General features: G+C 43.8%; 1 protein-coding gene across 4 annotated transcripts in view; it reads right to left on the bottom strand.

Annotated features, from left to right (window-relative positions):
• The window catches only part of MYOCD (myocardin), a 110,077-nt gene that overhangs the window by 38,790 nt on the left and 56,436 nt on the right, over positions 1–14,851 (bottom strand). For all 4 annotated transcript variants that reach the window (XM_047833764.1, XM_047833765.1, XM_047833766.1 and 1 more), the window contains one exon: positions 12,544–12,705. In XM_047833764.1, the coding sequence (XP_047689720.1) occupies positions 12,544–12,705 (162 nt within the window). The remainder of the gene's footprint in view (positions 1–12,543; positions 12,706–14,851) is intronic.

Genomic DNA, 14,851 nt, shown 5'->3' with positions numbered 1-14,851 from the left:
AAGAACTTCAGTTCTGGACTCGAACCGTTGAGGGTGGTTTCTCAGCCCTATCGCATTTCTGCTGGCAAGTGATTTCACCTCTGGGAGCCTCAGTTTCCCCACCTCTAAAACGGAAATGGCAGAGTTAACCTCTCAAGGATTTGAGGATTAAAACAACAGAACAACATGTGAATGGTTGAGCCCAGTCCCTGATGGGCAAGTGTTGAATAATTGCTAGCCTGGTGGTGATTGTGGCTGCTTTTGTTGGGGCCGTTATCAAAAATTTAAAAAGACCCACCCAGCAGGCACCTTGTCCTGTGGTCAGCTTTGCAAAGACCTTCAGAGCTGGGAGTCACTGCAAAGGCTGCTGTCACTCCTTCCCTCCTGGTTCAAGCCAGGCTCACATGGACGGGGACAAAGGTCACCTTATCTGGCTGTCTTTGGAATAACCATGTCTGTCGCTTTGTGCCGTGACCCTGGGCCTCTGCTCCAATCTCCCAGGGCACGAGGCACCCTGGGAGTTGCTGGAGTGTGGTGTGCTGGCTATTGTCCCCGGAGACACACGTCAGGGGGTGCGGTGACAAGGACCCACTTTGGGAAGCCCTGACATCATCCTCCGGCTATGCCCGAGGGGCCGGCTCTGGGCACTGGCCCCCGGGGGATGTTGGACTCTGAGCTTCCCCCCTCCCTCGTCCCCCGGGAAGCAACTGGATGAATGAGTCAGTTGTACTTTCTCTGCATAAACATTTAAGATTCCAAGATTAAGGGAGATAGCTGGAGTCCTGGGTACCTTTTGCCTAGGAGAGCACGAAGCGGCTTGTGGAAAAGGACCTGTTTGCTTATCTTCTCCCAAGCCTGTTCAGTGCATGGCCCGAGAGCTATTTTTAATTCGCGGACAGACCATCTCTTAATGCCCTCTTGGAAGACACGGAAGGAAAATCCATTTTCTAAGGGACAAGGTGATCCCTGTGTTAATAGGTAGGGTTTAAATGTGGCCCTTGCCTAGGGGCGCTTTTAAGCATCCGACTCTTGGGCTCTGCACGGACAATGCAAGCCTGCTTGGGATCCACTTTCTTTCCTTCTCTGCCCCTCCTCCTCCTCCTCCTCCTCCTCTCTCTCTCTCTCTCCCCAAAATAATAAACTTTTCTTTTAATGTTTATTTTTGAGAGAGAGAACATGAGCAGGGTGAGGGGCAGAGAGAGAGAGAGGGAGACACAGGATCCAAAGTAGGCTCCAGACTCCGAGCTGTCAGCACAGAGCCCGACGTGGGGCTCAACCCCACGAACCGTGAGATCATGACCTGAGCTGAAGGGACACTCAACTGACTGAGCCGCCCAGGCACCCCTATAATAAATAAACTTTAAACATGGCTCTTGCCTAAAGGTTTTTCAATACACGGTCTGTAGAGGAGGGACTATATCGTCCAAGAAAGACAGAACCCACTGCTCTTAAAGGGGGTCAGGTGCCATTATTACAGAAATGGGTGTCCGTGGAGGTTTGGAGGAATGAGGATTCCTTTTCCTCCGATTCCTGGCATCTTCGAAATTTGCCTGAAGCCTCTAAGACATACTCTGATTCTGGGACCACATGAGTGGAGGAAAACACTCAACCAGAAGGACTTCTGTGCTGGCACTTGAGGTTGACTCTCTAGGGTCAAAGAAGATTGTCAGGTGTGTAAAGAGATTTGAGCCCTGTCTCTTGCTTGCCCTCTGCAGGACCCCACCCTTTCAGAGCTCTCTCGTGGGGGTACATCAGCTCTCCACAGCTGCAGACCTCATAGCGATGCCCGTGACTGCTTTGATGGGCAGCCAAGGCCAGCAGCACAGAGAAGTATTTTCCACATATGCCTCATTGTGCCTCCGTCCCCCCAGGATCACGTGCACTTCGGAAATGATTTCTCATTACGGAATGATAAATTTTGTCCAGGAGAAAGCGATGCCAAAGAAACCCTTTTTCTTTTTATGACGAGGCAAATGGTCTACCATCTGGCTTCGGGCCACGGTTATTGTCTATGCGCCTTAAAATAAATCATCAGAGTGTTCAGGAAGGGCTTCCAGAGTCTCTGAAGAAAGATTGGATTCTCAGGAAATAGGGATTGCTTCTGCTTTGTTATGAAGTCTGCGCCTTGGGGGTGTGAGTGAGCAAAGACTAGTGTAGGATCTTTTTTTTTAAAATTAATGTTTATTTGTTTTTAAGAGAGAAAGAGAGGCAGGGGAAGAGAGAGAGGAAGAGAGAGGATCCCAAGCAGGCTCCATACTGTCAGTGCAGAGCCCAACGCAAGGCTCAAACCCACGAACTGTGAGATCATGACCTGAGCTGAAGTCAGACACTTAACAGACTAAGCCACTCAGGAGCCCCAACCCACATAGATCTTTTAGAAATGTAACAGCTGGAAATGGAGGTCTTCTGGACCAGCTCTAATTTACCTTTGACAACCAGACTGTATATTCTCTGAGATACAGGTTCGAGTCTTTAAAAAAAGTAGCTAAGTAGGTGACTTGGGCATTCAGAGGGCTGCCTGGGCCAGACCAAGGGAAAGGTGAGGACGCTTTAGGAGAAGGGGCTCATCTACTGGAGCTGAAAACCAGAGTCCTTCCACTGTTTGAAAAAACCCAGGAAAGCCAGCAGGGGTTCCGTTTCACTCAAGCAGAAGCCAGGCCTCTGGATAATAGGCAGCTTCCATGGGAGCTAAGGAATGTTCCTCCTGTCAAGGGAAGGAAAGGCTTACATGGCCAGAGAGAGAATTAACAAGCCACAAGCAGGCTCCTAGGGGGTCTCAAACTGAGGGATTTTTTTTAAGTTTATTTATTTTGAGAGAGATAAAGAGAACAAGCAGGGGAGGGGCAGAGAGCAAAAGAGAGAGAATCTCAAGCAGGCTCCATGCTGTCAGCACAGAGCCCGATGTGGGGCTCGAATCCATGAACCATGAGATTGTGACCTGAGCCAAAACCAAGAGTCAGGCACGTAAATCACTGAGCCACCCAAACTGAGGGATCTCAAACTGAGGGATCTTTAATTAATAATGACCCACTCATCAGCTCAAGGAGGCCGTGCTAAACTCTAGGATGTAATTTCTGTTCTCATAAATCCTCACTCCCGTGTAACACCGTATCTACTTTTTTGTTTCAGTATTCTGTCCTGAGAGACTATGGCTGTTAATAATTGTGAATGGTGATTTATAGTAAGAAATCTATATTGGTTTCCGTCCCCCTTTCTGGCACAGAGCTCTGAAAACCCTTGGAACTTTCTAAGTGATGAGAGTCACAAAAGTGGTGTTTGTTATGTTAATAAGGTGGCTTTTGAACCTCACCAAAGGATGGGGGCTGGTGGCCTGGGGAACTAACCAAGTGACGGTTGGAACTTTCAGTGTCAGCCCCTGGCCCCCAGGAAGGGGAGAGGGGCTGGAGATTGAGTTCAATCACCAATGACCAATGATCTAATCACATCGTGACTGTATAATGAGGCCTCCATTGAAAACCCAAAGGGAAGGGGTTTGGAGAGCTTCCAGGTTGATGACCTTGTGGAGATTTGGGGAGAGTGATGTACTTGGGGAGCATGGCTACCATGGCTCATCCTCCACATCTCCCTCATCTGACTGCTCCTGAGCTATAACCCTTTAATAATAAACTGTTAATCTAGTAAGTGAATGGGTTTCCTGAGTTCTGGGTTGAATTGTCAGATGCCCAGCTGGTGTCCTGAGCATTGCTTGTTAGGATTGGGAATCCTTTCCCCAACACACGTTGGAAGTGGGTATTCAGACCCAGATTAGTGGCTTTCTAGGAAGAGGAAACAGGGAATTGGGTACATATTCCCCAGATGTGGCCAAAAGGAGGCCCAAGCTTCCTCTTGTAGAAGTCAAATCAGAAAGCCAAAGCAATCTTGAAAAAGAAGAACAAAACTGAAGGTATCACAATCCCAGATTTCAAGTTATATTACAAAACCGTAGTGATCAAAACAGTATGGTACCGGTACAAAAATAGACATACATATAGATCAATGGAACATAATAGAAAGCCCAGAAATAAACCCACACTTACATGGTTAATTAATCTTCAACAAAGCAGGAAAGAATATCCAAAGGGAAGAAGAAAGTGTCTTCAACAAATGGTTCTGAGAAAACTGAAGAGCTACATGCAAAAGAACGAAACTGGACCACTTCCTTACACCACACACAAAAGCAAACTCGGAATGGATTAAGGACCAAAATGTGAGACCTGAAACCATAAAAGTCCTAGAAGAGAGCACAGGTAGTAATTTCTCTGACATCAGCCATAGCAACATTTTTCTAGATATGTCTCCTGAGGCAAGGGAAACAAAAGCAAAAATAAACTATTGGGACTACATCAAACTAAAAAGCTTCTTCACAGTGAAAGAAACACTCAACAAAACCAAAAGGCAACCTACTGAATGGGAGAAGATATTTGCAAATGACATAGCTGACAAAGGATTAGTATCCAAAACATATAAAGAACTTATATACAACTCCATGCCAAACCAATGATCCAATTAAGAAATGGCAGAAGACATGAACAGACATTTCCCCAAAAAAGAGATCCAGATGGCCAAAGATACAAGAAAAGATGCTCACCATCACTGCTCATCAGGAAAATGCAAATCAAAACTACAATGAGATATCACCTCACAACTGTCAGAATGGCTAAAATCAACAACACAAGAAACAACGAAACAGGTGTTGGCGAGGATGGGGGGGAGGGAAAAGGAATCTTCATGCACTGTTGGTGGGAATGCAAATTGGTGCAGCCCACTGTGCAAAATAGTATGGAGCTTCCTCAAAAACTTAAAAATAGAACTACCTTATGATCTCGTAATCACACTACTAGGTATTTACCCAGAGAATATGAAACCACCAGTTCAGAAAGATATATGCCCCCCCACCCCCATGTTTACTGCAGCATTACTTACAAGAGGCAAATTATGGAAGCAGCCCAAGTGTCCACTGATAGATGAATGGATAAAGAAGAGGAGGCATATATGTACAATGGAATATTACTCAGCCACAAAAATGAATGAAATCTTGCCATTTGTAACAACACAGATGGATCTGGAGGGTATAATACTAAGTGAAATAAGTCAGAGAAAGACAAATACTGTATGATTTCACTCATATGTGGAATTAAGAAACAAAGCTAATGAACAAAGGGGGAAAAAAGAGACAAACCAAAAAACAGACTCTTAACTATAGAACAAACTGATGGTTCCCAGAGGGGAGGTGGCTGGGGGGGGGGGGTGGATAAAACAGGTGATGGGGATTAAGAGCACACTTGTCATGATGATCACTGAATAATGGATGGGAAGTGTTGAATCACTACATTGTACACCTGAAACTAACACTGTATGTTAAATATACTGGAACTAAAATGAAAAAGAGGGGAGCCTGGGCGGCTCAGTCAGTTAAGCATCTGACTTTGGCTTAGGTCACGATCTCGCGGTTTGTGAGTTCAAGCCTCGCATTGGGCTCTCTCTCTGTGGACAGTGCGGAGCCTGCTTCAGATCCTCTGTCTTTGTCTCTGTCTCTCCCCTGCTTGTATTCTCTCTCTCTCAAAAATTCATTAAAAAAAAATTATTTAAAAAACAAAAATTTTTTTAATTAAAAAAAAAATCCCTTTCCTGTGTTGAGAGAAGTTCTAGACTGGTCTTCACTAAAACCTGGAGGAAGACGATGACAAAGCATTCCTCTCAGAGCTTGGCACATAGAAAGCCAGCTGCAGGGAGAGCTGGAAAACGTAAGCACATCTGGAAGAGCACGTGGAGAGAGGGTGCGACACACAGATGTCAGGAGAAGAGCCCACAGTGAACCTCTGCCCGGAGTCACCAGTTCATTGTGGGGAGATGATTTGATCACAAGAAGTGACAGGCAGAAGAGGGGGCTGGGTCATCATCACCACCGGATGGGCCACTCAAAGTGCCATCACCCCCCATAGAAACTCTCATGCACCTCGAAAGATTACTGCTAAGAGGCTGATGCCTGGGTCAATTCCCCATTGCTGGTGCTGGATTTTCCTCAATTTGGACAACCTCCTTCGGTAGCCATTCCTTGCCTTCATCTTCATGGACTCCCTCCCTCTGCCTGGGAGCCTCCTAGCCCTCTTGTCCTTTTATACATCCTTTCTTTCTCCCAACTACCCTCTAGTGGGCACTTTTGATTCCTTGAACCCTGTCCGACTTTTACTTTTGTATCACTTACACCCTTGTATTATAATACGTAATCATTCATTATGTTTACTGTCTATGTCTCCCCACTAGAATATAAGGTCTGTTGAAGCACAAATGTTCTGTTCACTGATAAGTCCCAAGCCCTTAGAATAGTGTCTGATACCGAAGATTCTCTGTAAGTATTAAGTGAATAAACAAATGAATGAAAGGGAAATCTTATCTAGACCATTAATTTAAATTTACATCTACACTCCAGTCTCCCAAATCTGTAGTTCTAGACCAATATTCTCCTGAATTCTAGTTCGACGGAACCCATTGCTTACTTAGTCGCTTGCCCCTCCATTTTCTCTGGGCCCCTCAAATCCAACAGTTGAAACGAGAATTCACATCTTTCCCTAAATCTGCTCTTCTACTCACGGTCCCCATCTTGACAAATGGCGGCCATTTACCCAGTTGCCCAGGAGAGAAACAAACCTTGGTGTTATCTCTGCTTTCCCTTTGTCTCGATTGGTGTATTCCACTGACCATCTAATCATGCAAAATCAATTGTCTTTCAGAGTCTCTCTTTTCCACACCCCCAACCATGACTGTTATTCATGCCTTCATCAACTTTCCTCAGACAAGCCAAACAGTCACCTAATAGGAGACAGCACTCTGGCTCCATTTCACGTCTCTCAAGTCCACTTTATACTGCAGCCAGAGGGATCTTTCTAGAGGCAGGATCTTCACCTTGTTTCCACACAGACATAGCTCTGGCTTCCACCATGAATGCTTCCAATGGCTTGCCACCACTTTATTACTATTGGCATCATCATTATTTTAAATTATGTTCTCCCTTGCTGGGGAACTAGGAAAGTGTTTGTGTTGGTGTCCTTAAATGACAAGAGAAGTTTGAGTCTCTGTCCTGCTCTCAAGACACAATATAAAGGGCCCTTATGACCTCACCATCCTTATTACTGATCTCTGCCCCTCTCCCTTCAGGGCTCGCTAAGCAGTCATACCTCCAGGATGTCCTGGTTAGGTACAGGCATACACGTTCCCACTGTGACTTTTATCCAGCCCTTCAGAGGAACTTTCATGTGGAAAGTTGGCTCTCTTCTTCTCTTTTCTTGAAGCGCAAAGTCCTTGAGGTCCGAAATTAGACGAATTCCGTCATGTACTATCAATGCCTTGCTGATTCTTTACATAATTTACAAACTGAGTCCAACTGGAGAAAAGACCCCGAGAGAGCTATTGTTGTTGCTGGGGTTTCAGAGAGGAGCAAATGAGGTATTTAGGATTAAGTCGGTGTGTGGCTGTGTGGCCGAAGTCACAGAGTCCAGCTCTAAAAACCAGAGTGGTGGACCCCACAGTTCTTGCTTCACACCCTTCTATTATTATTATTATTATTATTATCCCTCATGTTTATTGCTTTCTATCCTCTTCCACTGACCGTGCTGCTGCTCATATCCTCTGACTCCTTGCCTGAATAGGGGCACACTGTGTAACCTTCCCTCTGCCTCCACCTGTCTCCACTGCATTTGAAACTGATGAACCTCCTGGATCCTCAACCCTCCCTGTGGAGACTCTCCTGCCCAGTGACCTTGACGAGAAGCGAAACTAAATGAATCCAAGACCAGAAACCAACAACGTTTGTGAACAAATTCATGAACTGCTTCACGAAGGGAGAAAACACACAAATGACCACATTGCATTGAAAAATGGCATCTAACCCCTGGTTGAGAGCAGCCTGGAATAACTGTAAGCCAAGACTTTACAGAACTTTAGGCTAATAACTCTGCAATTCAGAGGGACGATGGGAATTTTTTGCATAAGGTAAACTGCACACATTACCGTAAGGAGAAAATCTGAATACCCAAAAAAACTATGTACAAAAACAGAATGAAAGCTGTTAAAGGCCTACTCCTAAGGAAAGTATTGAGCCCCCGTGACTTTAATAGGCAATGTTTTCAAAGAGCTGATCACTGTGGTCATAAACGCTTTCCAAACATGGGAAAATATGGAAAGATAATTATAACTTATTTTGTGAAGCACGTGTAAGTCTTGATATTTAAACCTGACAAGGGTAAAATAAAAACAAAGACGAATACTATTTGTGAACGCCGTAGCAGAAAAGACCAGCTAGTCATCAAAATTTATGTTCTCCCTTCCATAGTAGAGAGACATTGCTGGAAAATCACTGTTCCGCCAGAAAATACCTTCCCGAGCCATCGGCGCTATTTTCACAGGGAAATGGGAACAGACGTGATATGCTGGTGTCCAGGTGGAGGCTTGTAACACAGGCGGGTGGGCCTTTTCATTCGTGCCCCCCGCTTGCTGGCTCGGTACAGAGGATGAGGAGGCTATGGCCTGTGAACCTGCTTTTGTAAATAAAGTTTTATTGGAACACAGCCATGCCCCCTTGCTGACTTCTCGCTTATGGCTCTTTTCACACTGCAGTCGGTGAGAGCTGAGCGGTTGTGACAGTTTAAATAGCTTAGCTCATTTACTGTCGGCCCTTGAAGAAAAAGTTTGCAGCCCTGCTCTAGGGGTGGGTGAAGCCGCCAGAGGGAAGGAGCCTGTGTGCTTGAAAGATCTGCCGTTAAGGAAAAGCCTCCCTCGACCGTTTATGAACAAGACATAAAACTTCTAGTGTTAGGCTGCTGAAATTTTGTGGTGTAGCAGCTACTGTTATCCTAACGAAGAGATGCGAATCTCAAATAAAATACCAGAAAGTTCTAGAAAAAAATTGTACGTGGGATTTTTTTTCCCCCAGAAATGCAAGATAATTAGGAAAGACAGCAAGGCCACATTCCCCACGTGATCGTCTTTTTGTGCACGTTGAAAACATTAAACATTTCTTAAATATTTATTTATTTTTGAGAGAGAGAGGGAGAGAGAGAAAGAGAGAGGGAGGGGCAGAGAGAGAGGGAGACACAGAATCCGAAGCAGGCTTCAGGCTCTGAGCTGTCAGCACAGAGCTCCACGCGGGGCTTGAACTCACAAACTGCGAGATCATGACCTGAGCCGAAGTCGGATGCTTAACCCACTGAGCCACCCAGGCACCCTGAAAGCATTTTAAGAATTAAGCATCCATTTTATACAGAAATACTTCCTTGGAATACCTATCTATACCAAAGGCTAATGGCATATAAAGAGATATATGAGTGAAGAAATCCCTATTTATGATAGAAACAGAAAAATATTATCATCAACATAACAAAAACATAATGTATAATATAAAACCGTATAATACTGCTTGAAGCACTGGCAATGTACCAATAATAATTTTATACTATGTCATATATTAATAGTTGTTAAATTGTATAGTGAAATACTGTCTACTGTATATGAAATAACATAAATTGTGTGCCTTATATAATTCACATATATAATTTTATATATGACATATATTTACATATAACATATTATATGTACAGTAAAATATATATTATTAGGTTTATATAATACAGTATATCATACTTTAAAATTTATATAAAACTCAATTTACAAATATATAATTTGTAAATAAAGCATGAAATTTGGATATGACATATGTTATGAATATGCTGTATACAATGTTCTACATGATGCTAGTTATATAATACATTAATAAAAGCTTGATGTTACTTTTCAAGTATCAGCCAAGGATCAGTGCACCAAGGCAGGAAAAAAATGCAGCAGGAGACAAATTTTCATTAGTTTTAGGAGCAACTATTGGAAATATGGAGAAACCCTTCAAGGTTATGAAACGTGCAAAATTAACAGATTTCCTATAGGGTGCCAATAATTGATGTGACTTCACTTAAAAAAAAAAAAAACCTTACAAGGGAAATGATAGAGGAGTTGAAGAAATGGGAAGAGAGACTGTATTTCTGTCTCAGAAGAATTGATTTTTTTTTTATTTTTTTTAACGTTTTATTTATTTTTGAGACAGAGAGAAGACAGAGCATGAACGGGGGAGGGGCAGAGAGAGAGGGAGACACAGAATCGGAAACAGGCTCCAGGCTCTGAGCCATCAGCCCAGAGCCCGACGTGGGGCTGGAACTCACGGACCGCGAGATCGTGACCTGAGCTGAAGTCGGACGCTTAACCGACTGAGCCACCCAGGCGCCCCAGAACTGATATATTTTAAGCGTAAAAATGCACCATCATGGGTGGCTGGTGGCTCAGTCAGTTGAGTGTCTGACTCTTGAGTTTGGCTCTGGTCACCATCTCATGGTTGTGAGATCAAGCCCCATGGTGGAGCCTGCTTAAGATTCTCTCTCCCCTCCCCCCACTCTCCTCTCTTGTGCTTTCTCTCTCTCTCCCTCAAAAAAAAAAAAAAAAAAAAAAAAAGGAACCATCAACTAATGTATAAATTTGCTACAGAGGTACCTGGGTGGCTCAATTGGTTAAGTGTCTGACTCCAGCTCAGGTCATGATCTCATGGTTTGTGGATTTGAGCCCCGCATCAGGCTCTGTGCTGACAGCTCACAGCCTGGAACCCGCTTCAGATTCTGTGTCTCCCACTCTCTCTGCCCCTACCCCACTCGCTCTTTCCCTCTCAAAAAAATAAACATTAAAAAAAATTAAAAAAAATAAATTCACTGCAACCCCAAACAAAAATCTAACAAGACTGAAACTGGCATAGGCTAAACTGATTTTAAATTTCACCCAGCAGATACTTGTGAGAATAAGCCAAGAAACATTAGAAATATCAGACCAGTGCAAAGAAACTTGTGAGATAGACACTGAAATACATTGTAAAATACATCAGTAAAACTGTGGAAAAACAGAACTAGCAGTGTCTTTTAAACTATACACTTAAATAATTTTGTATGCCGTAAGGCCTGAAATATAAAAATGAAATATATAAATGCTAGAAGACAACAGAGGTGAATCACTCTAGATTCCTGAGCTAAGAAATGTTTCCAATAATTGATAAATTCAGAAACCACAAAAATTACTAGATCTAACTATATAGAAAATAAAAACAGCTTCTAGGCAAAATATACAAAAGGCAAAGGACAAACTGGTAAAGATAATTGTGAAAGACTGAGGGTTAGCATTATTAGTTTTTTCTATATAAATAGCTTTAACAAAGCAGGAAGGGGAGAAAATGCCCAGCCAATAGCCACGAATTGCCACTGCCATGAAATCACATGGAAAAATAGAATCTCACCAAAAACCCAAAACTGCAAATTGAGATCTTTCCCCTTATCACATAAAATCGATGATAGATTTAAATGTATGGAATAGAAAATGTTAAGAAATGAGGAGATGCCCCATGGAGATCTTTTTCCTGTCCTAGATCTTATCAGAGTAGAGACAGACATAGCACCCAGTTGGGTGGTCTTGGCTAGTCCAAGTTCAAAGGCATGGGATATTCAGTGTGGAAGGAGAGAGTAAAGAGAGAACGTCACAATGGAACAGTAGGTGGGCGCTGATGGGTCACCATGTCATCTCTCCCAGAGCAGAGATTTTCATATTTACAGGTTCCAAACCCAAAAATCACATGGCTTTTGAATGATTGGGTGACAGCAAGATTTTAGAATGGGGGATAATACATCCGATGACAGGTTTAACATTGAACTTAAGTGCTTGATAAAATATCTTCACAAACACCTTTTGACAGTGGGTTGAAACGTTTAAATGTGTGTTGCTTATTAAACATCAATAATCCTTAGAGCTCCTGGTGGTCATCACTGGAAGAAAAATCAAGTTCACCTATGGGAATGCTGAGTTCCCCTTTCTCTCCTCTACCACCGTTTTCCCATGCACTTGGGCTGTTTGCATCTACTTGGTCTCAACGATTTTATAGAGCTTATGAAAGAATTAATGTTTGTGTTCCCTCTGTAAGTATTTGTACTTCTTCATCCCTGGGGCCCCCATGAGGATTGTTACAAAGAATTTTCACACATGTCTATAATCTGAACTTCACTCCTGAGAGCCTCTGAGTTGGGCTAGGCTGGTGTCATTATCAGCATCTCAGAGAGGCGAAGGGACCTGGGGAAGCCCCAACACACAACAAACAGGGCTTAGAGTTCAGGTCTTTGGATTCCAGTCCAGTGTCCTTTCTGCTCTACCAGTCTTCTTCCCTCTAGAAGAGGAGGGCTATAGGGGGCTGTGACTCCTAAGTGATAGCACCTTGAGGGGAGAGATTGGGAGAGTTCCATCAATTCAGGTTCTCCACCTGCTTGACTAGGACAACACTGATTGCTGTTAACCTGACCTTTGTAGGGTGAGTGGGTGGGAATCTCGTCCTCACTCCTAGGACCTCTGGTTTTGGAGACCACTCTGGGACAGCAACCCTTGGCATGACTCTTGTCTAGTGAGAGGCCCCGCCCCCAGGGCCCTAGGCAGGTCAGAGCCTTGGCTGCCCTCAGATCTCAGAGCACACAAGAGAAGCATGCCATGGGTTCTAAGTACCTTTTATGGCCTCTTTCACAGCAGAGTCCACGGGCAGTATGTTCTTCTCCACCAACTCCAGTGGCCCTGGCCGGAGAGCAATCTTTTCGTTGAGATCATCCGCAAGTCGGGCTCTCTTCAGCTTCATCTGAGCAGTTGGGATGGACCTCTCTGTAGTGGAGGCTAAGGGGTTGAAGCACAAAGAATCTGTTCTAGAATGCGACATTATTTCTGGTTTGGGGGTTTTGCTTTTGTAAGTGAAACTTTGACCCACATTGGGCTCTAATAATTTTCCAGTGCAATCATCATCACTTCACACGGATTAGCAGCAAAGACTAGATGCTTCCAAATAAAAGCAAATAGAGAGGCACAGAAGAGTTAGAGAAATGCATTTGGCGACAATTCTTAAAAAAAAATGTGCGATTTGGTGATTTTGTGAACAGGCAATCCATGGGATCTACATTGCTTGCTGACCCTAAGCTGCAGCACTTGAATGCACATCCTGTCTATATATTGCCTGGCACAGGATAAGCCAGAAGCAAATATTACCTAGTAATGTAATTACTTGCAGTAGTAGGACTTCTTAAGGGGTTTAGATTTGGTGATGTTGTGATACTACCTGATTCAAATGTCAAAGTCAACTGTCAAAGGAAAAAAAAGTCCCTTTGAAACAGTTACTTAATTAAACGGGGATCTTTAACACTGAATTTATCCAACAGGCAGTTTCTCATCATCTGAGGGTGACAAAGGTCACTAAGAAGACCTAAATCACCCCTATATTCCTCTTTTGGTTAGTCCCCAACTTATTTCTGTGTAAGAACTTGGAAGAGAATTTAGTCAACCGGTCATTGCTGTAAGGTAGAACTGTTAAGAGGCCATAAAAATTTGTACCTTTCCTCTCAACTCTGCAGTTTTCAAAGGGCAGATATTTACAGACCAGCCTTCCAGCCCTATTGTTCTGTTATTATCAACCTACTAACCCAGGCCTAGTGTCTGGTGGCTGATCTAGAAATCTCCATCCAGGAGCAGTCTAGGGATGCTGTATGGTTGTAACAGGTCAGATCTTGTCTAGAAGCCACATCTTCAATGCACCTGATGCAAGGTAGAGACTACATCAGTACTCCAAACCAAAGAACAGGTGCACTCGAGCCTCAGTCCTCTCCAAAACATCCCCTAATCCTTCCTTAGGTCATGGCAAGGACTTCTCACTGGATACCCTGCCTCAGGGATCTTTCTGATTGGTCCTACACATCAATGCAGGATTAATCTTCAGAAAACACTCCTCTCTTGCATCCCCCTGAATGACGTTCTTCTGTCTGTCAGTCTGGCTGTTATGTGAGTGGAGATTCTCCATTCCCAAACGACTGTTCCAGCGACCCCGGTCCTCCCCCTTCTGTCCTGCATGTCTTAGTGGGTTCACCTTTGTACCTCTGCTTAGTTTCCTTGCCCTGGAGTGCTTCCTACCTTCTCCCTACCAGCAGCCGCCTACTCTTTGGGTCTCAGCACAAAGCCTCTCTACTTCCTCTGTTCTTACCTGCCTCTTTTGCTGTGACTGCTTCTAGCACTCATGGCCATGGCCCTTGATCTTCTACTACTGTTTCTAGAACTAGACCATGAGCCTTGGGAAGGAGGGATCATTTTGTACCCCAGCAGATCCTTGGTGCTCTAGGCTGTTAATCCTCAATTTCTGAGAGGATCACATGGGAACCGTCAAGGACATGCAACTGAACTGGGGGCCAGGACAGCTCACAGTTTCGTTTAATTGAAGCCTGTGATGAGTTTGGGGCGTCTGGGTGGCTTAGTCGGTTAGGTGTCTGACTCTTCATCTTAGCTCAGATCTTGATTTCGGGATCGTGAGTTCAGGCCTCGTGTTGGAGCCTACTCTAAAAAATAAAGAGGGGTGCCTGGGTGGCTCAGCTGGTTAAACTTCTAACTTTGGTTCAGGTCATGATCTTGCGGTTCGTGGGTTCGAGCCCCACGTCAGGCTTGGTGCTGACAGCTCAGAGCCTGGAGCCTGCTTCAGATTCTGTGTCTCCCTCTTTCTCTGCCCCTCCCCTGCTCATACTCTACCTGTCTCTCTCTCAAAAATAAATGAAACGTTAAAAAATTAAAAAAAGACAAGACCATGATGATGTAGCAAGTAACATTTCTCATGCTTTTTTGATTATAGTATTATTATGTATTTGCCCTAAGTATGGAGAATGCTAAAAAAAAGGTATATAAAAGACAGTGGAAGCACTGAGAAACTCTGTTTTTAATAGGTAGATGTCTTTCTTAACTATTTATACTTATTATTAGGGCTATGTTTTTGTTTTACACCCATAGTGGG

This window comes from Prionailurus viverrinus, chromosome E1 (genome assembly GCF_022837055.1).
Source record: "Prionailurus viverrinus isolate Anna chromosome E1, UM_Priviv_1.0, whole genome shotgun sequence".
NCBI lineage: Eukaryota > Metazoa > Chordata > Mammalia > Carnivora > Felidae > Prionailurus > Prionailurus viverrinus.
This window is presented reverse-complemented; position numbering and strand designations above follow the sequence as displayed.